Source organism: Loxodonta africana, chromosome 4 (genome assembly GCF_030014295.1).
Source record: "Loxodonta africana isolate mLoxAfr1 chromosome 4, mLoxAfr1.hap2, whole genome shotgun sequence".
NCBI classification, from domain to species: Eukaryota; Metazoa; Chordata; class Mammalia; order Proboscidea; family Elephantidae; genus Loxodonta; species Loxodonta africana.
In genome coordinates, this window is record NC_087345.1 from 176,979,754 (window position 1) to 177,002,612 (window position 22,859).

Sequence of the window (22,859 nt, forward strand, 5' to 3'; positions counted from 1 at the left end):
TTATGAACTTGACAAGTGTACACAGGTATATTGTTGTTGTTAGCTGCTGTTGAATCAACTTCAACTTACGGCAACCTTACGTATAACAGAATGAATTTTGCCTGGTCCCGGGCCATCTTCATGACTGTTGGTATCTTTAAGTCCACTGTTGCAGCTATTACATAGTGTCTTCCAACCTAGGGGATTCATCTTCCAGCACTGTGCCAGGCAATATTTTTTTTGTGATTCATAAGGTTTTCACTGGCTAATTTTTGGAAGTAGATTGCCAGCCCTTTCTTCCTGGTCTGTCTTAGTCTAGAAGCTACACTGAAACCTGTTCACCACAGGTGATCTTGTTGATATTTGAAGTACTGGTGGCATAGCTTCCAGCATCATAGCAACATGCACGCCACCACAGTATGACAAACTGATAGATGGGTGGTGGTGAACATTTATATCACCTCTCAAAGTCCCTTTGTGCCTCTTCGTAGTCAATATCCTCCCCCTCCACCTCCAAGCAACTTTTTTTTATTGTACTTTAGATAACCTAATTTGTTCTTTCCTTTTTAGTGACTTCTTGCTTTGTTCATTTGTGATGTCCTTGATGTCATTCCACAACTCCTCTGCCTTCGGTCATAGTGTTCAATGCATCAAATCTATTCTTGAGATGGTCTCTAAATTCAGGTGGGATATACTCAAGGTCATACTTTGGCTCTCATGGGCTTGTTTTAATTTTCTTCAGCTTCAACTTGAGCTTACATGTGAGCAACTGATTGTTCCACAGTTGGCCTCTGGCCTTGTTCTGATTGATGATATTGAGCTTTTCCATTGTCTCTTTCCATAGATGTAGTCGACTGGATTCCTGTGCATTCCATCCAGTGAGTGCCAAGTGCATAGTGGTTATGTTGTTGAAAAACAGTATTTGCAGCAAAGAAGTTGTTGGTCTTGCAAAATCCTATCCTTGATCTCTGGCATTAGTTCTATCACCAAGGCTGTATTTTCCAACTACCAATCTTTCTTGTTTCCAACTTTTGCATTCCAATTACCAGTAACTGTCAATGCATCCTGACTGCAAATTTTGACCAATTTCAGACTGCAGAAGTTCGTAAAAATCTTCAAATTCTTTATCTTCGGCATTAGTGGTTAGCGTGCAAATTTGAATAACAGTCGTATTAACCGGTCTTCCTTGTAGGCATATGGATACTATCCTATCACTGACAACCTTGTACTTCAGGATAGATCTTGAAATGATCTTTTTGACGATGAATGTGATGTCTTTACTCTTCAATCTGTCATTCCCAGTGTGGTAGATCATATGATTACCCAATTCAAAATGGCCAATACCAGTCCATTTCAGCTCACTAATGCCTACGCTATCGATCTTTATGAGTTCCATTTCATTTTTTGATGATTTCCAATTTTTCTAGATTCATACTTCGTACATTCCATGTTCTGATTATTAATGGATTTTTACATCTGTTTCTTCTCATTTTGAGTTGTGCCACATCAGCAAATGAAGGTCCTGAAAGCTTGACTCCATTGGTCACTGAGGTCAATTCTACTTCCTCAGTCGTATTTTGAGTGCCTTCCAACCTGAGGGGCTTGTTTTCTGGCACTGTCTCAGACAATGCTCTGCTGCTATTCATAAGGTTTTCAGTGGCCAACTTTTTTCAGGAGTAGACCACCAGGTCACTCTTCCTAGTCTGTGTTAGTTTGGAAGCTCCACCATGGGTGACCCTCCTGGTATCTGAATACCAGTGGCACTGCTTTCAACATGCAAGACATCACAGTACAATAAACGGACAGATGCCTGGGTGGGAGTATGTGGTATACAGATGGCAGATCCCTTATGCTTGGTTTTGCTGCTGAACACCTGAACGGCTTGAATACTCACTGTGGTACTGCCTTCTTCCTTATGTAACTAAGCAGAAGAAAAGGCATTAGACTTTCCTGCTTAGTTTCACTGGAATGAAATCTACTTTCGCTGACTATAATGGAATGTACCCTAAATAGGAAAGTTACACTGGTGTCTCATCCAAATAAATGTGACATATAACAATACAATTAAGAAATCATCTAGATGTGTAATTATGTTAGGATTCAAAAAATAATATATTTAGCTTATCCAAGCAGCTATCTTACTCCTTTAATAACCATTCCTTTAAAAATAATCATAAATAATTATCCAGGACAGAATACACTTAGTTTAACTTTGTCTTCTACACATTAATTTTTCTACTTTATATATATGCAAATACACACATTATGTGTCTATGTGTGTGTGTATATATATATATAGTTCTAATAGTGAGTCACGGTTGCTTTTTGAACTTTCAGATAAATCATCTAAAGGCTAAGCCAAGAGATGGTTAGCCATGAGCCTGGCAGTTCGACATCAAACATTTCTCTCAGCCACAGTTCTGTGAGTCAGGGTTGACATGAGCAGGATCTCACATCTTCTCAGATCTAGGAATGTTTCCCCCCCACGTTTATGCCACTAAAGATGTGATATTGTCTGATAGACAATCATAAGTAGTATTTCCTAATGTTAGAAGTATTTAACTTTGTACAATAGCATCTTGATTTTTATACCCTCAAATTCAAATTCATGATGAAAGTCTACAATTATCAAGAACCTGTACAGACTAAAATTCTATGCGATTGTTACAGGGAACTCTGAAATCTTTATTGTTTATTCAAAATTTAACTGTCTGAAATAGAGCTCTCTTTCCCTTTTGTAACAGTAAGGACCACACTAAAACAAAGCACCAAGTGAAAAGGAAAACTGCTAAGTGGTTAAGAGGGAGAGCGTCAAAGTCTAACAGATCTTTGTTTGATTCCCAGCTCAACCACTTATTAGTTATATGACCTTGGACAATAATGTCAACTTTTCTAAGCCTCAGTTGTCCTGTCTGTAAAATAAGACTATTATTTATTTCTTGTTGTAGCTGAAGAAAATATCCAATAAGCTATACAGTACCCTGATATCCTGCAATTAACCAGTGGTTATTGCTATTATTGTTTCAGGCTCCCTTTCATTCAGGTCCCCAGACTTTCCTCTCGTTACTGTTTTTCCCTTGTATGTTGGTCCTGTCCCCTCAGAGTTTCAAGAAAGAATCTGTGAAACCTGCATAAAGTTGTAAATGACTACATTATGGCTTTCTGAGTTAAATGCATTTAAACATCAGAAAAAGATATGTAAATCAATTAATGTATTTCTATTTGTGCATTAAGGTGTAATAAGTAGGTTAATGAGGTATTTCTGCAGAGCAGAGGGAGACAGGGTAACAGATGAAGGGTTGGGAAACTTCTGGGCTCAAAAATCATCACTTTGATTTTAAGTATAAAATCCAAAAAAAAAAAAAAAGAGGCAGTTTCAGAAGGTGAAAATCCAAAAAGCATTGTGTTGTTGTTGCTGTTCTTTGAAAAAGAGATAGGATCAGATAGGTGCTTTAGCAATACAGAGAGGGCAGTGAGGTAAAGGGCAGCTTGAATGGAAGAGAAATGTGGGATGAGCAGGTATTGTAACAGCACAGCTGAGAGGTAATGCGGTCTGGAATCAGTGTAGTGGTAGCAGAGATTGAAAGCAGGAGCATTTTTAAGACACACTGGGGAAGCTGAAGGCCCACGGAATGATGAAGACTCAAGATGATTGAGGTTTTGAGCCCAGGTATCTCGGAGTAGCAGACATCATTAATAGAAAACGGGAGGTCTTAGAAAAACCAACAAAGTCCTTTTTAGACAAACTGATCTCAAGGAACAACTTGAGGCCAATGAGGCCAATGTTCAATAAGCAGTTTGAAATGTGGAACTGGTAAAAGATTTCACTGCTGGAAATGTAGACATCTAAGTCATGAAAGAGAAGGTAAACTTTCTGAGCTGTGAAAATGGATGAAATGAACAAGAGTAGAGAGAGACAGGACGGGAAGAAGAAGAGAAAGATGAGCCACCAGAAGAAAACACCATCAGGAAAGGAGAACTAGGCTAGGTAGTGTCGTGGAAGCTCAGAGGAAGGACTGAGGGGCCAACAACACCAAAACCACACACACTAATGGGGGAAAGATGAAAACCAAAAAACCAAACCCAATGCCGTCGAGTGAAAGAGGAGGAAGCAAATAAGAAAAGGGAACACTGAGACAGCAGATTCCATTCAGCTGGAGTGGGAGAAACTGGAATTAGGAAGGAAGATGAAAGGATAAACCTTGACTGGAGGAGCACGCATTCGTTCTCAGAAAAAGGAAACAACAGATAAAGATACAGAGACATTTTGAGCTGGAAAGGAATTAAGTTGTCAAGACCTCTGATAAAGTGATGTAAAAAGATAAATGGTGACACATATGATCAATTTCAGGGAGTATGTTTCTGTAGATCTCAGTTTTATTACCAATTAAATGTGATGATGCAGGATTAGAAATCAGCACTAGGAGCTGTGCTACCAGCTTGTTAATAATGGTGGATGCACACTCAGGTGAAGCACTCAGCTCTTCCCCGATGGCACTGGGGTGAATTAACAATCCCCACTGTAAGAGTTTTACTGGAACACAGCCGTGCCCTTTATTTCACATACTGTCTGTGGCGGGTTTTGTGCTCCAACAGTACAGCTGAGTAGTTGCAACAGAGATCATACAGCCTACAAACCTAAAATATTTACTCTCTGGCCCCTTTACTGGAAAAGCTTGCTGACTTCTACTCTAAAATTATGAAGCTCCTAGTTGCAACAATGTCCCAGTTAGGACAGAGGGGGGATAGCAGGCAGACTCCAGCCAAAAGCAGGGGCCAGTACGAAGCGCACAGGTTTTGCCAACATCACCATCTTCAATATGTGTTTGATATTTTAAAAACTGTTTGTAAATGTTTGCAAAATATCAATAGAGAGATTATAAAAGAATTCCCCAATACTTTGGATGATTACACATAAATAAATTAGGGTAATTTGTTACAACTGCAGCCATTTTTCAGGTACTCCTAATAAATTCCTTAGCAAAGTAGAATCTAAAATCAACACATTCAATTGCCAGGTTTGAGAATAATTACGTTACAAGTATGTATGATGAATGCACTGTTTAGCACATATGATCACCTTTTCACTTCCTATCTTCTTAGCAGGGACAGATGTAAGAAAGCTGCTGAAAATCTGTTTGTTGAGACAAACGGCAGAAACTAAAAGCAGCGTTAACATCAAGTGAATTCTAAAATACTCTGCAAACAGAAATTATTTCTATGGATATCTGGCTATGAAAATGTACCCCAACATATGCTGATAAAACCTGCATCTGACAATGTCTTTCGATCTGTACACTAACCAAAGATTACAGAGACTTTAACAGGTATTTGTAGTTAGAAAATGAAGAGAATAGCTAATATAAAAGACGTTTAATTTCCTAAATATAAAAAATTTTATTCTGAATGGACAATAATGTTAACTATTTGCTTTGTTCTTATTTCTTACTCTAAAAAAAATATTAATATCGCTTCTCTTCAATTTCTCCATTTCTATGTAGGCAAATAATTTTTTTTTTTTACTCTCAATGCTTTTTAGAAACACACCTCCTTGAAGTTCAAAAGTATTCCACGAAATCTACTGATTATTCTAAGTTATGCTCCTCAGCTTCTGATACCGATAAAAATATTTTAGTGGTATTAATACTTACTTTTCTAATTGTCTTATGAATATTACATGTACAACGGTCCTTAATATTTTCAGATAATCAAAAAAGATTCTAGCTCTGGCTATGGACAGAGTCTGCACTGAAGTCAATGTATTCTTCTATCTGTGACAAGGGAGTTGTCACAGTGGCACTACAAAGGTACACACCTTAGTTTCAGGAAAGGTGTACTTAGCGTCCTCAAGATGAACAATGTCTTGGAGGCCCCCCATCAGTGCTCTTAGTATGAAGGCAACAAGCACACCATGCTAGGTTTGAACGCAAGCAGAACAGCAGGGGGAAAAAAAGGGTGGGATTTTGCATGTTACACAAAATGGGTTTGACTATTTAGATACATGTAAGGTGTAGCTATTTAAGTGTGGGCATAACGAAAAGTTCACAGAGGACTTCAGATTCTTCTTCAACAAGCAAGTAACAGGAGTAGCCCATGCTGTGACCAACTCTCACGGCCCAGGAGACTTTTACCCCTTTGTGGAAAACTACACTGCCTAAATATCACATCATGAAGGATTTGCAAATACAAGTCAGTGTTTTGCCCTAAATTCCTTAAAGCACACACACACAGGTACCATTTTCTTATTAGTAGCTTTTGAGGATCTCAGTGGTAGTCCAAATGCTGTCAGCACCTCTCTTTTTTTACTTTTGTTTTGCCACAGGGATGAATTATTTTAATTGTCCTTTTCTCATCAAGTTTTATTATTTTGCTACTTTTTCTCTCCAAAATTTTCTTCATATTTAGAGAAAATACACAGATATTCCAGGAACTATCTTTGTGCCAAATTAAAAATTACAGAAATGGTCACAAACTCAAAAGCTATATTTAGGTTAAATTGAGACCTGACATACGTGAGTAATGCCACTTTTTATAGTTCAGGTAAACCCTCCGGTATTCCTAGTGTAAGTAAACTCACAAAGGGACAATCACGTGCAGTGATTAATTTGTTCATAAATTTGTGTTCCTCTTGATAAGATTCTGAGCACTACCTTAAACAGGAGCTGAGAGCACAATACAAATGTTTTTAAGACTGGGGTAAGTGGCAGAAGCTGTGGACATTATCTGTGTACCCTACCAGTCTAGTGCGGGAAGCACACCGACAGAGCCTTGGCCACTACATACAGCTCCAACGCACACAAGAAAAAATTTGTTCTCTAAAAATATTTAACGGCCATATATTTCTGTTAAATTATTAGCTTACCGTGATTTCAAATAGAGGTTATTAGCAACAATAACCAGTGTATATGTTCCTTAAAAGGTATTAAATTGAAATTTAATGACAATACCACTTTACATTTGAATATCACTTTAAAAAAAAATTGAGAAGTATTCCTATTCTCCCGTTTTCACTCAGGGGAGTTAAGAGACGTACAAGATAAAGGCATTATCACTGCTCCCCCTCATTTTCAAACTTTCAGACAAAAGCAGAGAGAAGGTGAGTGAACCCTGAAGACACCATCACTAGTTGATGGAAGAACAAACTAGATCCAGATGGCCTTATTGCCTGAATCTTTGCCAACAGACATCACATTTCTGATATTAAAAGGCAGACACACTTTTAACTTCATTCTGACTGAGCACTATTGAGACATACTCCTAAAATATCAGTTTGAAACTACTTTGACTCTCTGTCAAATAGTTAATGATCTAGAAAGAAATAATCTGGGAGTCCAAGGTATTTGTAGAATATGTAACTCTTCTGTTATATTTACCTGTTTTCTAAGTTTACATTTTCTCAGATATAAGGTTTCCCAGAGTATTTAGGAGCACATTCAGCAATGGCTGGGAGGATCTATAGGACTACGACATACAGTAAACAGCATGCCTCCTTTGGGGTTCGGTAACCACCCTTTCTCCACATTGCTATTTTAATGACAAGAGCGTAGCGCTCTATCTTGGCACTATATTCAAACAAATAACTTATCATGCGGTTGGTTTTATGCAAAAGTTTTATTATTGAAATGTTTGAAAATCTTAACTCATGGCCGAACATGGATAAAAACAGAAGCAGACACCATACTGCTCCCTTTCATAGACCATTATTGAGCGACAGAGGAAGAGGGGTCAAAGTGGAGGCAGAAAACCATGGCGCTTACTCATTCCAGTTTCATACAGGCACACTTACAAACAAACCCTGACCTCTTCCTCGAATAATTCTTACTTAATTCCTTATTTTATGCCACCTTCAAGCAACTCAGGAAAATCCTTCTTAATACTGCACTTTTTCCAATCTAGAAAAGCCCACTCATGACAGAACCTACCTACAAAGCAACATGAGCTAACAGACAAACCACCTAATACCCATGGTGAAAAACCGTGTAAAGCACTGCTGGTTTATCTTTACTTGCCTACATGATTCCCAAAATAATGGCAACACTGCTTTAAAATTTCCTGTCTTATTTATCAGCACTACTAAAATTTCATTTAGGAGCACAATGCAACATAAGTGAGAAGATGAAAATATGTCAACAGAAATGGTTGTAACTTTCCCTGATGAGCTAGAATGCATTCCTTTATGAATGCATTATGAATCTACATATATGACATTAATGGAGAAGTACACAAACAAAAAAGTATGTGGCTCCTCACCGGTCACTTAGATACCAACAGCAGAATAAAGTGCATATAAAGAAGTATGTAGAAAAGCACCCCAAGCTGGTATACTTACCTATGTGTGTCTGCGCCATGACGTCGGCCAGCCTGTGGGCGGCGCCACTTCCACCACTTTGCGTGGAGGAGGAGGACGTTGTGGATGTGGTAGAGCCATGGATGGCTTGGCTGATCCAGTGCTCCATGTTGATGCTGCCTTGGCTGGAGGTGGGTGTTCCCTGGGAATCACCCTGTACAGAGCCTTCATCTTCTGAACCAGAAGAGGTATCTGTGTGGTGTGTAAAAAAGAGATGTGATTTGCTACCTACTGGAGCAGAGACACGCCCAAATCTCAATTCCTCTTCAGTCTTCTGTTGCAAATACAAATTTATCTCACATAATAAGTGCTCTGTTAATGCTTTAAATATTCTTGAAAAGTTACACCAATTTTCAAATAATCTTTTTTTTAGTATAACAATTTTTTCATCTAAAAACACATTAAATAATTATGTTATAAAAAGCTTATTTTGACATTACAATCTCAGACAAAGACACCATTTTGCTCCTCATAATACTTTGGGAAGAAACCAAATTATATAAAGAAATAAGCATAATCAATTTTAATATTCTTATTTAACTCAAAATATCAGTCAACACGTAATAAACAAAAATTATTAAAGAAATACTTCCTTTTTTTCATATTAAGTCTCTGAAATCTGGTATGTTTCACACTTATAGTAAATACAACTCACAGTAGCCACATTTCATATACTTAACAGCCACGTGTCGTTAGTAACTTTTGACAGCACAGTAGAGGGCAGCTTGTGTTCATTTTCTGTTGCCTACTTTTTTCTTGACCACAGATTACATTTTTTCCTGTTTCTTTGTATATGTAGTGATTATTTACTGAATACTAGACATTTTTGATAATGTGTGAGAAGAGTTTGAATTCTGTCATCTCCCTCTGAAGCTTTCTGATTGTTATTTTAGCAGTCAGTTCAATTGCTGATTGATCATCGTGAACGTGAGTGGGGTTGGATTTATTCTTTGTTAGTGTAATTTGTGAAAAGGCGAAGGTGCTTCCCATGGTCCCCTAAATTGGCAAGACTCAACCTTCAAACTCCAACTCCCCTGTGCATTCTGTTGGGGCTTGGTTTTAGGTCTTCTTAATGTAGGTCTGCAGTAAGTGTAATTCTAGTGTGCGGTCCTTGTTCCTGAAGCGCAGGCTTTCTCATGTCTCAGCTGGGTGCCAGGCGTGCTAAAAAGGTATTAAGGAGATCTCTCTATTGTGACAGAACAGAGTCCTCAGGATGCAAAGACTTCTGGGGTTCCTTCTCAGCAGTGTTCTTTTTGCTCTGTAGAGCTGTCCTCTCTGATGTTCAATCTATAGTAGAGTTCAGCCCTTTCACCTGATCTCTGCCTCCTCAACTTAGTAGGATTGCTGTGCTTTGATCAGACTCCAACTCTTTGTGCCATGGTCGGAAAATTTTCCCCAGGCAGACAACTTGGGAATTGTGGGGCTTATTTTGTAAGTTTTCCTTCTCTCAGGTATCACAGTCTTGTACTGCCTATAGTTCACAGCATAAAAACAGCTCACATTCCTTTGATGCCATTTTATACTTGTTTATAATGGACAGGTTAGTCTGGTAACCAGTTACTCCATTATTACTAGAAGCAACAGTCTTGGTAAACTATTCTTATATATTTTTTTACACATAAAAGCTAAAAGTTTCTCCAATAGAAGACTGTTCAAAATACTGTTAAGCACAAACATAGTCCCTGACTTACGACGTATTCGAGTTATGACAAACCACACTTAGGACCGTCTGTATTTTTTTTGGTACATCTTATCATTAGTAATATGTCGCAGTGTGTAATTTGCTGATGCTATCCTCAGACGTTCACTCACAGATGTTCAATTTTATAATTTACTGTTCAAAACACTGCCTGATTTATAAAGATATTGATAATAAAAGGCAATAATAATGAAAACTTTTTTAAAAATATGTATTTGGCTTAGTCAAACCGACTTAAGACAGAGTTGCTGGAATGGAACTCTGTCGTAAGTCGGGGGCTACCCGTAGACTGTGAACGAAGATGTTTTATGATGATGGTGTTGACATTTATGACTGTACAAAATTATCCCATGTGATACTACCACTAGGACTCCTGAACGACAGTTTACAAACTGTATTATATGCAGTGCAAGAAAATGCTAGCCAAATAATAAATGCAAATGTTTCACATTTCCAATAATTTTTTTTTATCCTTTATAAAGATATTTGTCAAATAAGGCTTAGTTTTCTAAAAGTTCGTCATGTATGACATAATATTTTTCAATGGATAAATTCTATGTGAAATAAGCATAGAAACAACAAAATCGCATTGATTCTTGCACACTGAACTCATCTTTCTGATAGTACAGGGCCCTGGTGGCACAGTGGTTAAGAGCTTGTCTGCTAACCCAAAAGTTGGCAGCTCAAATCTACCAGCTAGTCTCCGAAAACCCTATGGGGCAGTTCTACTCTGGCCTATAGGGTCATTATGAGTAGGAATCGACTCAACAGCAATGGGTTTTTGGTACCATAATAAAAAAAGGATTCAGAAAAACATCTATCTTTCTAAATATTGCCTGATTCCAAAGATTTGTCTAAACAAAATTGTAAGTGGGTTTGTTACTCTTGTAAGACCATTCTGTTGTGTTACACACATAATACACCTAAAATAATTTATTTTTACGTTATAAATTCTGGTGAATCATGACCACAAACTAAACAGACCAATACAATTTGGCATATTAATTATGCTGATTTTTAAATAGTTCCAAATTATGTTTTGTGGATCAGCATAAAGAATGAAAGAAGACTAAGAAAGCAAATTAGCAAAAAGAACTCTCTGGACTAGTAAAATATTGTATTCTTGAGAGGAAGAACATTTGGAGGATTGTCTGCAGATCAAAAACCAAACAAAACAAAAAAAAATAAAGGTTGCCTTATAAAGCTTAGTACGTTCACTTTCAAAGGCATGTAAAGTTGAATATTTAGCATTGTTTGCAGTAATACTGGTGTACACTTGATCACATTTATGGTTTGAGGTACATGCTTCTGTATCTTCACTGCTTGCAAACACTCAGGTCTAAACTTCCAAATATCAACATACTCCAAAAAGTGTTGCATACATTCAACTGTCCTATTGTACACTAAGGTTCTCTGGTGGGGGAAAAAACGATGGCATTTAAAGCTGTCCGAAGTGTATGCTAGGTCACGTAGGTCTATGCAAAAGTCAGAGTCGCAACAATGACATAAAATAGTGTTGGAATCGAAACCCCAGAAACAAAACCTCGAGTAAGCGGGTTCACCTTTTCACGTTTTTAATAGGTATCTGGATAATTTAACTTTCTGTTTCACTTTGGTTTTGAAGATCATGAAATAGAGATTACAATTTTGGGGGCACAGTAGAGTAGGGAACTTAGGTATTTATGCAAAGTCCAGGATTAAATAAAAACAGTATTATATAACAGAGATGTAAATGGGATATTACATTCAACCATTTAGATCTGGGGTCGGATGGTCGAGGGGCCAACTCCAGCCCATCCCTCTTTCTGTACATAAAATTTTATTGTAACACAACTACACCCATTCTCTTTCATACTGTCTATGGCTGCTTTAGTGCTACGATAGCAGAGTTGAATAGTTGCCGTAGAGATCCTATGGCCCCACAAAGCCTAAAATACTGTCAGGGACTTCACAGAAAACATTTGAGGACCCCTGATTAACATTAGTCCTTAGATTTTTCAATTCATTTGGTTTATTGAACAACACAACACAGCATATCTATATTTTAAAGGCACTGAGAATAAACATTCAACAGCCTAAAGAGAAGAAAAGTACAATTTCAGTTTGTGCCATGAAAGCACAATTCTTGTTACATGAAGAAGTAAAACTCATGAAACTTTGACTTTACAAGTATTTTATTACCATATTTATGAGTCTCAATGAAAAGTTTAAAATAGGAATTTATGCAGGTATATACATAATAATATTAATTTTCCTCCCAAATTTAGAGTACGTATTCTATCTGGGCTTTGGGTTCACACCATTATTTACAAGTTAAAAAGACTGACTGCTTAGGGCAGCAATCAATGAGTTCTAATGACACACTTCTGGGTGTTAACAGGCAAAGGCAATGCCTGCTGCTTACCTGGAGGTGTGTAGGCGTCCATTGAGGTCTGCACAACCAAAGACCTGCGTTTGGAAGGCATAGGCACTGCCATCTTTCTTTCTTTGTGTTTAGCAAGAGCTGCCTGAACGGCTTCAGTATGAACATCTAAAACAAAAGAGGAAATTTCAATTATGCTGCTGTTCAGTGAAGACCACAAAGACCACCATGATGTACATTTTCTTAGCGACTCAGCTATCTCTTAAACCAAAAACAAAAATCAAACTCGTTGCTGTCAAGTCAATTCCGACACATTGCAACCTTAAAGGACAGAGCAGAACTGCCCGATAGGGTTTCCAAGGAGCACCTGGTGGATTTGAACTCCCGGCCTTTTGGTTAGCAGCTATAGCACTTAACCACTAAGCCCCCAGTCTTTCCAAGATATCTCTTACTGGCAGCAAAAAGGACAAAGCGCATCAGGTGCTCACACAGCAGCCAAACCACTGGGTCCCACATCACTCATTGTTTATGACATATGCCAGATTCCCCAAAGTAAATAGAAGTCTAACAAGCATCTTAGAAAATGAACCACTTCCCTAGAATAGTTTCCTGAGAGAAACAGGAAACATGCCTGCAGACATTTCTACAACTGCTCTGTAACAACCAAAGCACATATCTGCAACAAATAAAATGTGTTGTTTCAATGGAGGCAAGTAAAACAAAAGGAGTTTCTTAAAAAAAGCAAAAGAAAAAAGTCAGATTGCCTTGTCACTTACATGTTGCAAAATCTTTATAAGTATACACCATAAATGGTAAATTAATACCATGTATTAAACTGAGCCAGCTAACTCCTCAGGTTGGTGGAATAAGGAGTTTTATAACCCAGTCGCTGCACACTGAGTGGAGGTGAGCATTTTCCTCCCCTTTTCCCATCCATGGTGGCTAGTGAAAACAACACCCTTTTCTCTTCCCTATTCCTTCAGTATCACATTAGAAACAGGGCTACACTGTCGAGAGCAGAAAAACTCCCCACAGGCCTGAACTGATCACTTAAGTCTGATGGAGATTTACCTCCTCATCTATCTTCAGAGCAGTTTCTTCCAAAGACCAACGTTTTGCAAACCACAGCCACAACTCCTAACTCCATGCTTGACCTATTAAAGGTAGGACTTGGGTACGGGGTTTATATTGCACATCAAAACTGTATATTTATATATTAAACTACTGTCCTTTAATATCCAGAATAATCTGACCTCTCAGGGTAAAAGCGAAACAAACCACCACCATCACAGTTAAAGAAAAAATAAAAGGATATCTAATTTTTCTTAAAGTTTTTATATGTTTTATAACCTCTGTTATATGTATGGTCTTCTTTTTTGCCAATCTTGGTATTCTTTTCTTTTTTTTTCTTTATTTCCTATCTGATTATGGTTTGGTCAATATTGTTTAAATGCTAGGGTTAAGATTAATTTTATTTAAAAAAAAAGAAAGAATTACCTCAAAATATTAAGAGTAGGTATTTAAGGATGATGAAATTACAAAATTTTTTGTTCATTACTTGCAGTTCTTGGCTTCAGCATAAATTACTTTTGCGATCACATAAAAGTTACATTTTTAACCTTAAAAGATCATTGTGGAAACGAGAGATAGGAAAGTTACATTTTACAGCGATGTGGTATTTTTTCATAAATATAAACGACATTTCAAAATTGCTAGCTCTATAGTCAAGTCTTCTAAATACAGGTCATAAAGTTGAGAGAAAATAGTAGAAGAAGAATAAATTATACTAAGAGACCAGTATGACCTAGACAGGGCCTGCTCCTTCAGGCTTCTGCCCACAATTAAAAAAGAGGGCCAGTTTACCCAGAGCCTGCAGCAGAGACACCAGAGCTGCTACCCTCAGGTAATGTCAGCAAGAAAGCAAGGTTTGGCATGCAAGCCACTGAGACTTGGGGCTGTTGATTATACAGCGAAAACAATACCTAAACTAATTAAGAAACTAAGTTGCTAACTAATTCCTTTCAAAAAGACAACCTGGAAATATATTTTAAACACAGAACGATGGCGTTATAAATGTAAAAAAAAAAAAAAAAAAGCTATAAACAGTACCCTAAGATTCCATGAGACTGTATATTTAACCAGTGTTCAGTATTAAGTAAAATAGTCCCCCTCCTCCAAAAGTACACTCTATTTTCTTATTATTAAAGATCATTTAATAAGGTTAATCCAATTAAAACAAGGCAAAGACAGAAAAAGAAAAACTCCCTATAGCAGATTAGCCTCTCAGTGTAATTATGGCAAAAAACATTCCATTCTCTGCAACTTTGAATAAAATGTCTGACTCAGAATTTACCTCCATGTGTTAAACCATTTATTTCTATTATCCCAAAATATGTCTGGAATGTTGGACAGAGAACACCTAAACCAGCACCTAGACAGACAAACCTGTTCGGAAAGAGGTTCTGAAATGTGAGGCTGACCTGGTGGGGGGGAGACCAGATCACTATCACTGTGTGACTCCCCTGCTTCTTTAACTTTGTTTCTCCTGTTTGTTTCCCTCAACAAAGCTCAGTAGCAATTCTAGCTCCCCTACTGGGAAGAAAACACCCCACACAGATACCGGTCAAGACCATGAAAAAGCTGAGCCTAAGAGGTTGGATCTTCATGTTGGCTGCAGATGTAATAGAGAGACGGTCAACATCCAACAGGAAAATGAGGAGAGGCTACAGAGATAAGATCTGACTACAGTGCAAGACCAAAACCAGACCCGTTGCCGCTGAGTCCATTCTGAATCACAGCTAGTCCACAGGACTGAGCAGAACTGCCTCATAGGGTTTCCAAAGAGCAGATGGTGGATTCGAACTGTCGACCTTTTGGTTAGCATTGCACCACCAGGGCTCCACTAGGCAAAGGGGAACATAATTCTAAGAGAGTCCACAATGATGATCCCTGGCCAGCTATGAATGTCTAGGATGCAATGAAAGCAGTTAGAATTGAATGAACAGATAATAAAACCAGAAAAGGCATATTAAATGAAAATAAAGAAAAATTTTGCAATTCTGTTAAATGGAGAATTTAGCTTAAAGTTCAGATCAATACTGCAAGAGTTCATCAAACTAAAAACTTTTAGAAAAATACAGTAATACTTTATAGGTTGCTATAAAACAAACCTTCCAGTAACCCTCAGCATCATTTTCACAAAACCAGTCTCTGAATATAATTCAGCAGCTGTTATGCATTTGGAATGCATTAAAGCATTTGATTAAGTGTTTCACAAAAGCTTAATTATAAATGTCCCGGATACAGTTTTTACCAAGTCACATGAATTAGAAACTTGGTAAGAGGCTGTGAAAGGGACATAATGAAAAGTAGAAATGTCCTCATTTATAAGAAGGTACTGAGCAAGCTGACGAAGAGTCAACGTACATACCAAGTGTCACCACCTCTCTTTAATGAGCCTTCACAGACTACAAAAGACATTAACAAAATCTGCCCGTCACAGCACGCAGATAATGCCATGAATTCCAATGAAGATCTGAAATACAAATGGGTTTAAAAAGATAAAACTACATACCAGGAAAAAACGATCTGGTCCTAAAGCTGCATACTTAAGTTTTATGGGAAAGAAAACTGTTATTTTTCTGATAACCCTAAGTATCAACAGAGATAAGTAACAAATAGTGACCAAAGATATTTCAGGCTGCATATGAAAAGGCTGGAAAGTGACAGTTTGATGTAAATTCTATCAGGAAAAGATTTTAATTTGAGATTCCAAGGAGACAATAAGAGCAAGGCAGATAGAGAAAAAGCAAATATATAAAACCTGCCATTGTTGCTGGGTGCCGTCGAGTCAGTTCCAACTCATAGAGACCTTACATACAACAGAACCCGTCCTGCACCATCCTCACAATCATTGTTAACTTTGAGCTCATCTTACAATCACTGTCAGTTCATCTTGTTGAGGGTCTTCCTCTTTTTCACTGACCCTTTACTCTACAAAGCATCAGTCCTCTCCAGGGACTGAATCCTCCTGATAATATGTCCAAAGTATGTAAGATGAAGTCTCGCCATCCTTGCTTCTAAGGAGCATTCTGGCTGTACCTTCTCCAAGACAGCTTTGTTCATTCTTTGGGTAGTCCATGGTATATTCATTATCCCTCGACAACACCATAATTCAAAGGCATCCATTCTTCTTCGATCTTCCTTATTCATTGTCTAGCAATTGAAAATAATATGGCTTGGGTCAGGGGCACCTTAGTCTTGAAGGTAACATCTTTGCATTTTAACACTTTAAAGAGATCTTTTGCAGCAGATTTGCCCAGTGCAAAGCATCATTTGGTGTTCTGTCTGCTGCTTCCATGGGTGTTGATTGTGGATCCAAGCAAAATGAAATCCTTGACAACTTCAATCTTTTCTCCTGAAAAGATCTTGCTGAAGATCATTCACAAGCAGTTGCAGCAGTACATCGATAGTGAACTGCCAGATATTCAAGCTGGACTCGGAGGAGGATGTGGAACCAGAGATATCATTGCTGATGTCAGATGGATCCTGGCTGAAAGCAGGGGATACCAGAATGATGTTTACCTGTGTTTTATTTATTGACTATGCAAAGGCATTCAACTGCATGGATCATAACAAATTATGGATAACATTGCAAAGAGCGGGAACTCAAGAACACTTAATTGTGCTCATGAGGAACCTGTACATAAATCAAGAGGCAGTCGTTGGAGCAGAACAAGGGGATGCTGCGTGCTTTAAAGTCAGGAAATGTGTGTGTCAGGGTTGTATCCTTTCACCATGCCTCTTCAATCTATATGCTGAGTAAGTAATCCCAGAAGCTGGACTATATGAAGAAGAACAGGGCATCAGGATTGGAGGAAGACTCGTTAACAACCTGCATTATGCAGATGACACAACCTTGCTTGCTGGAAGTGAGGAGGACTTCGAGCACTTACTGATGAGGATCGAAGACCACAGCCTTCAATATGGATTACACCTCAACAAAAAGACAACAAAAACCCTCACAATTGGACTAGTAAGCAACATAATGATAAACGGAAAAAACCACAGAAGTTGTCAAGGATTTTGCTTTACTTGGATCTGCAATCGACATCCATGGAAATAGCAGTCAAGAAACCAAATGACACATTGTATTCGGCAAATCTGCTGCAAAAGACCTCTTTAAAGTGTTGAAAAGCAAAAATGTAATCTCAAAGACTAAAGTGCACCTGACCCAAGCCATGGTTTTTCAATCGCCTCATATGTGTGCAAAAACTGAATGATGAATAAGGAAGACCAAAAAAAAAAAAAAAAAACTGATGCCTTTGAACTGTGGTGCTGGCAAAGAGTACTGAATTTATTATGGACTGCCCAAAGAAGGAACAAATCTGCTTTGGAAGAAGGAGAGCCAGAATGCTCCTTAGAAACAAGGATGGCGAGACTACATCTAACATATTTTGGACATGTTATCAGGAAGGATCAGTCCCTGAAGAAGGACATCATGCTTGGTAAAATAAAGGGTCAGCAAAAAAGAAGAAGACCCTCAATGAGATTGACACAGTAGCTGCAACAATGGGCTCAAGCATGGTAATGGCTGTGGGGATGACGCAGGACCAGGCACTGTTTCATTCTGTTGCACACAGGGTTGGTATGAATCAGAACTGGCTTGACGGCACCTAACAATGTTACAGATGCAACAGGTGGTATAAACTGTTAACGTGCTCAGCTGTTAACAAACTGCCGACCTTCTGGCTAGCAGCCGAACACTTAAACACTGTGCCACCAGGATTCCCATCTACCTCCAGGCAGCTGATATTTGACAAAGGTTGGAGGTTTGAGTTCACCCAGTAGCACCCTGGAAGAAAAGGCCTGGTGATCTTTTTCCCAAAACTCAGCCATTGAAAACCCTGTGGGCCAAAGTTCTACTCCGACCCACATGTGGTCATCATAAGTCAGAGTCAACTCAACAGCAACTGGTTTACTAGTATGTTACAGTTGACAAAAGTGAAGTGTAAGATTAAAAAAAAAAGCTTGAATGAGCTCCCCAAAAGATAAAATACTTAGGAATAAATCTAACCAGGGAAGTAAAACACCTATACAAAGAAAACTACAAAACACTATTGCAAGAAACCAAAAGGTATGGAAAACTATACCATGCTCATGGATAGGAAGACTAAACATTTTTAAAATGTCAATACTACCCAAAACAATCCACAGATATAATGCAATCTCAATCCAAATTCCAACACCATTCTTTAACAAGATGGAGAAACTAATCACCAACTTTATATGGTAAAGGAAGAGGCCCCGGATTAGTAAAGCATTATTGAAGAAGAACAAAGTGTAGGTCTCACACTACCTGATCCTAGACCCTAATACACAGCTATGGTAGTCAAAACAGCCTGGAACTAGTGCAACAAGAGACACACAGGTCAATAGAACAGAACTGAGAACCCAGATGTTAATCCATCCACCCATCTATGTTGCTGCTGAGTCGATTCTAACTCAGAGAGACCCTACAGGATAGAGCAGAACTGCCCCACAGGGTTTCCAAGGAGCAGCTGGTGGATTCAAGCTGCTGATCTTCTGGCTAGCAGCCGAACACTTAAACACTGTGCCACCAGGATTCCCACCTACCTACAGGCAGCTGTTATTTGACCAAGTGCCAAAAATCCATTAAACGGTGAAAAGACAGTCTCTTTAACAAATGGTGCTGGCAAAACTGGATGTCCATCTGTAAAAAAAATGAAAGAGGACCCATACTTCACACCATACATAAAACCTAACTCAAACTGGATCAAAGACCTAAATGTAAAACCTAAAACAATAACGATCACTGAGGAAAAATCAGGAAAACGTTAGGGACCCTAATACATGGCATAAATACAACACGAACCATAACTAACAATGCACAAACATCAGACGATAAAAAAGATAACTGGGAGTTCCTAAAAGTTAAACATTTATGCTTATCAAAAGACTTCACCAAAAGAGTAAAGAGAACCTACAGACTGGGAAAAAACTTTTGGCTTCAACATATCTGACAAGGGTTTAATCTGTAAAATCTATAAAATACTTAACACCTCAACAATGAAAATACAAATAATACAATTAAAAATTGGAATAGAAGACATTCAGGCTGCTAACAGACACGTGAGGAAATGCTCACAATCGCTATCCACTGGAGAAATGTAAATCAAAACTACTGAGTTACCATCTCACCCCAACAAGGCTGGCACAAATTAAAAAAATAGAAAATAACAAATGTTGGAGAGGTTGCAAGAAGACTGGAATTATTATGCACTGCTAGTGGGAGTATAAAATGGTACAGCCACTGTGGAAAACGATATGGCGTCTCCTTAAAAAGCCAGAAATAGAGATAACATACAATCCAGCAACCCCACTGCATGGAATACACCTTAGAGAAATGAGAGCCCTGGTACAAACACACATGCACACCCATGTTCACTGCAGCAAAAAGGTGGAAACAATCTAAGTGCCCATGAACAGATGAATGGATAAACAAATTATAATACATACACATAATCGAATATTACACAATGATAAAGAACAATGATGAATCCGCAAAGCATCTCACAACATAGATTAATCTGGAGGGAATTGTGTTGTTGTTGTTAGGTGCCATTGAGTCGGTTCCGACTCAAAGCGAGCCCATGCACAACATAACAAAACACTGCCCGGTCCTGTGTCATCCTTATAATCGTTGCTATGCTTGAGCTCATTGTTGCAGCCACTGGGTCAATCCACTTCATTGAGGGTCTTCCTCTTTTCCACTGACCCTGTACTCTGCCAAGCATGATGTCCTTCTCCCGGGACTGATCCCTCCTAACAACATGTCCAAAGTGTATGTAAGATGCAGTCTCACCACCCTTGCTTCTAAGAAGCATTCTGGTTGTACTTCTTCTAAAGACAGATTTGTTCCTTCTTTTGGCAGTCCATGTTATATTCAATATCCTTCGCCAACATCACAATTCAAACGCATCAGTTCTTCGGTCTTCCTTATTCGTTGTCCAGCTTTCACATGCATTTGTGGGGATTAAAAACACCATGGCTTGGGTCAGGCACATCTTAGTCTTCAAGGTGACATCTTTGCTCTTCAGCACTTTAAAGAGGTCCTTTGCAGCAGATTTACCCAATGCAATGTGTCTTTTGCTTTCTTGACTGTTGCTTCCATGGCTGTTGATTGAAGATCCAAGTAAAAAGAAATCCTTAACAACTTCAATCTTTTCTCTGTTTATCATGATGTTGCTCATTGGTCCAGTTGTGACGATTTTTGTTTTATGTTGAAGTGCAACCCACACTCATTCCACAACTCGTCTGGTTTTCGGTCACTAGTGTTCAATGTGTCAAATCTATCCTTCAGGTGGTCTCTATATTCAGGTGGGATAAACTCAAGGTCATATTTTGGCTCTCATGGACTTGCTCTGATTTTCTTCAGTTTCAACTTGAACTTGCATATGAGCAATTGATGGTCTGTTCCACAGTCCGCCCCAGCCTTGTTCTGACTGATGATACTGAGCTTTTCCATTGTGTCTTTCCACAGATGTAGTCGATTTGATTTCCGTGTGTTCCATCTGGTGAGGTCCATGTGTATAGTCGCCGTTTATGTCGGTGAAAGAAGGTATTTGTGGTGAAGAAGTCGTTGGTCTTGGAAAATTCTATCATTCAATCTCTGGCATTGTTTCTATCACCAAGGCCATATTTTCCAACTACTAATCCTTCTTTTTTCCGACTTTCAGATTCTAATCACCAGTAATTATCAACGCATCTTGACTGCATGTTCAATCAATTTCAGACTGTAGCAGCTGATAAAAATCTTCTATTTCTTCATCTTCGGGCCTAGTGGTTGGTGCATAAATTTGAATAACAGTCATATTAACTGGTCTTCCTTGTGGGCATATGGATATTATCCTATCACTGACAGGATAGGACAGATCTTAAAATGTTCTTTTTGATGATGAATGCAACACCATTCTCTTCAAATTGCCATTCCCAGCATAGTAGACTATATGATTGTTCAATTCAAAATGGTCAATACCAGTCCATTTCAGCTCACTAATGCCTAGGATATCAATGTTGATGCGTTTCATTTCATTTTTGACCATTTCCAGTTTTCCTAGATTCATACTTCGTACATTCCAGGTCCCGACAATCACTGGATGTTTGCAGCTGTTTCTTCTCCTTTTGAGTCATGCCACATCAGCAAATGAAGGTCCCGAAAGCTTTACTCTAACCACATCATTAAGGCTGACTCTACTTTGAGGAGGCGGCTCTTCCCCAGGCATCTTTTGAGTGCCTTTCAACCTGGGGGCTCATCTTCCAGCACTGTATCAGACAATGTTCTGCTGCTATTCATAAGGTTTTCACTGGCTAATGCTTTTCAGAAGTAGACTGCCAGGTCCTTCTTCCTAGTCTGTCTTAGTCTGGAAGCTCAGGTGAAACCTGTACTCCATCGGTGACCATGCTGGTATCTGCATACCAGTGGCATAGCTTCCAGCATCACAGCAACACGCAAGCCCCCACAGTACAACAAACTGACAGACATGTGGGCATTATGCTGAGTGAAATAAGCCGTCCACAAAAAGTAAAATATTGTATGAGACCACTATTATCAAAACTCAAGAGAAAGTTTACACAGAGAAAAAAATCAGTCTTTGATGGTTATGAGGGAGGGGAGGAGTGGGAGAAGAAATCACTAACTAGATAGTAGAGAAGAATTAATTTTGGTGAAGGGAAAGACATACAATGTAGGGGAAGTCAGCACAACTTGACCAAGGCAAAGTCATAGAAGCTTTCCAGATACATCCAAACACTTTGAGGGACTGAGTCACTGGGGCTTAGGGATGGGGACCATGATCTTGGGGAACATCTTTGTCAATTGGCATAACACAGTTCATAGAGAAAATGTTGTACATTCTACTTTGGTGAGTAGCATCTGGGGTCTTAAAAGCTTTTTTTTCGTTTTGTTTTTGTGCTTTCAGTCAAAGTTTACAATTCAAGTCAGTTTCTCATACAAAAACTTATACACACATTCTTATGTGACCCTAGTTGCTCTTCCTACAATGTGACAGCACACTCCTCTTCACCCTGTATTTCCGGTGTCCATTCAGCCAGCTTCTGTCCCCCTCCGCCATCTCATTTTGCCTCCAGACACAAGCTGCGCATTTAGTCTCATGTATCTACTTCAACTGATAATCACACTCTTCACCAGTAACATTTCATGTCTTTGTCTGAAGAATTGGCTTTGGGGATGGTTTTACTTCTGGGCTAACAGAGAGTCTGGGGGCCATGTCTTCTGGGGTCCCTCCAGTCTCAGTCAGACTATCAAGTGTGGTCTTTTTACCAGAATTTGAGTTCTGCACCCTACTTTTCTTCCCCTCCATCAGGGACTCTCTGTTGTGTTCCCTGTAAGGGCAGTCATTGGTGGTAGCCAGGTACCATCTAGTTCTTCT

At 38.7% G+C, this 22,859-nt stretch overlaps 1 protein-coding gene across 2 annotated transcripts in view; it reads right to left on the reverse strand.

Moving 5' to 3' along the window:
- Positions 1 to 22,859, reverse strand: part of DIP2C (disco interacting protein 2 homolog C) — a 657,451-nt gene that overhangs the window by 250,235 nt on the left and 384,357 nt on the right. For both annotated transcript variants that reach the window (XM_064285066.1, XM_064285065.1), the window contains 2 exons: positions 12,430 to 12,555; positions 8,309 to 8,518 (listed from right to left, as the gene is read on the reverse strand). In XM_064285066.1, coding sequence (XP_064141136.1) covers positions 8,309 to 8,518; positions 12,430 to 12,555 — 336 coding nt within the window. The remainder of the gene's footprint in view (positions 1 to 8,308; positions 8,519 to 12,429; positions 12,556 to 22,859) is intronic.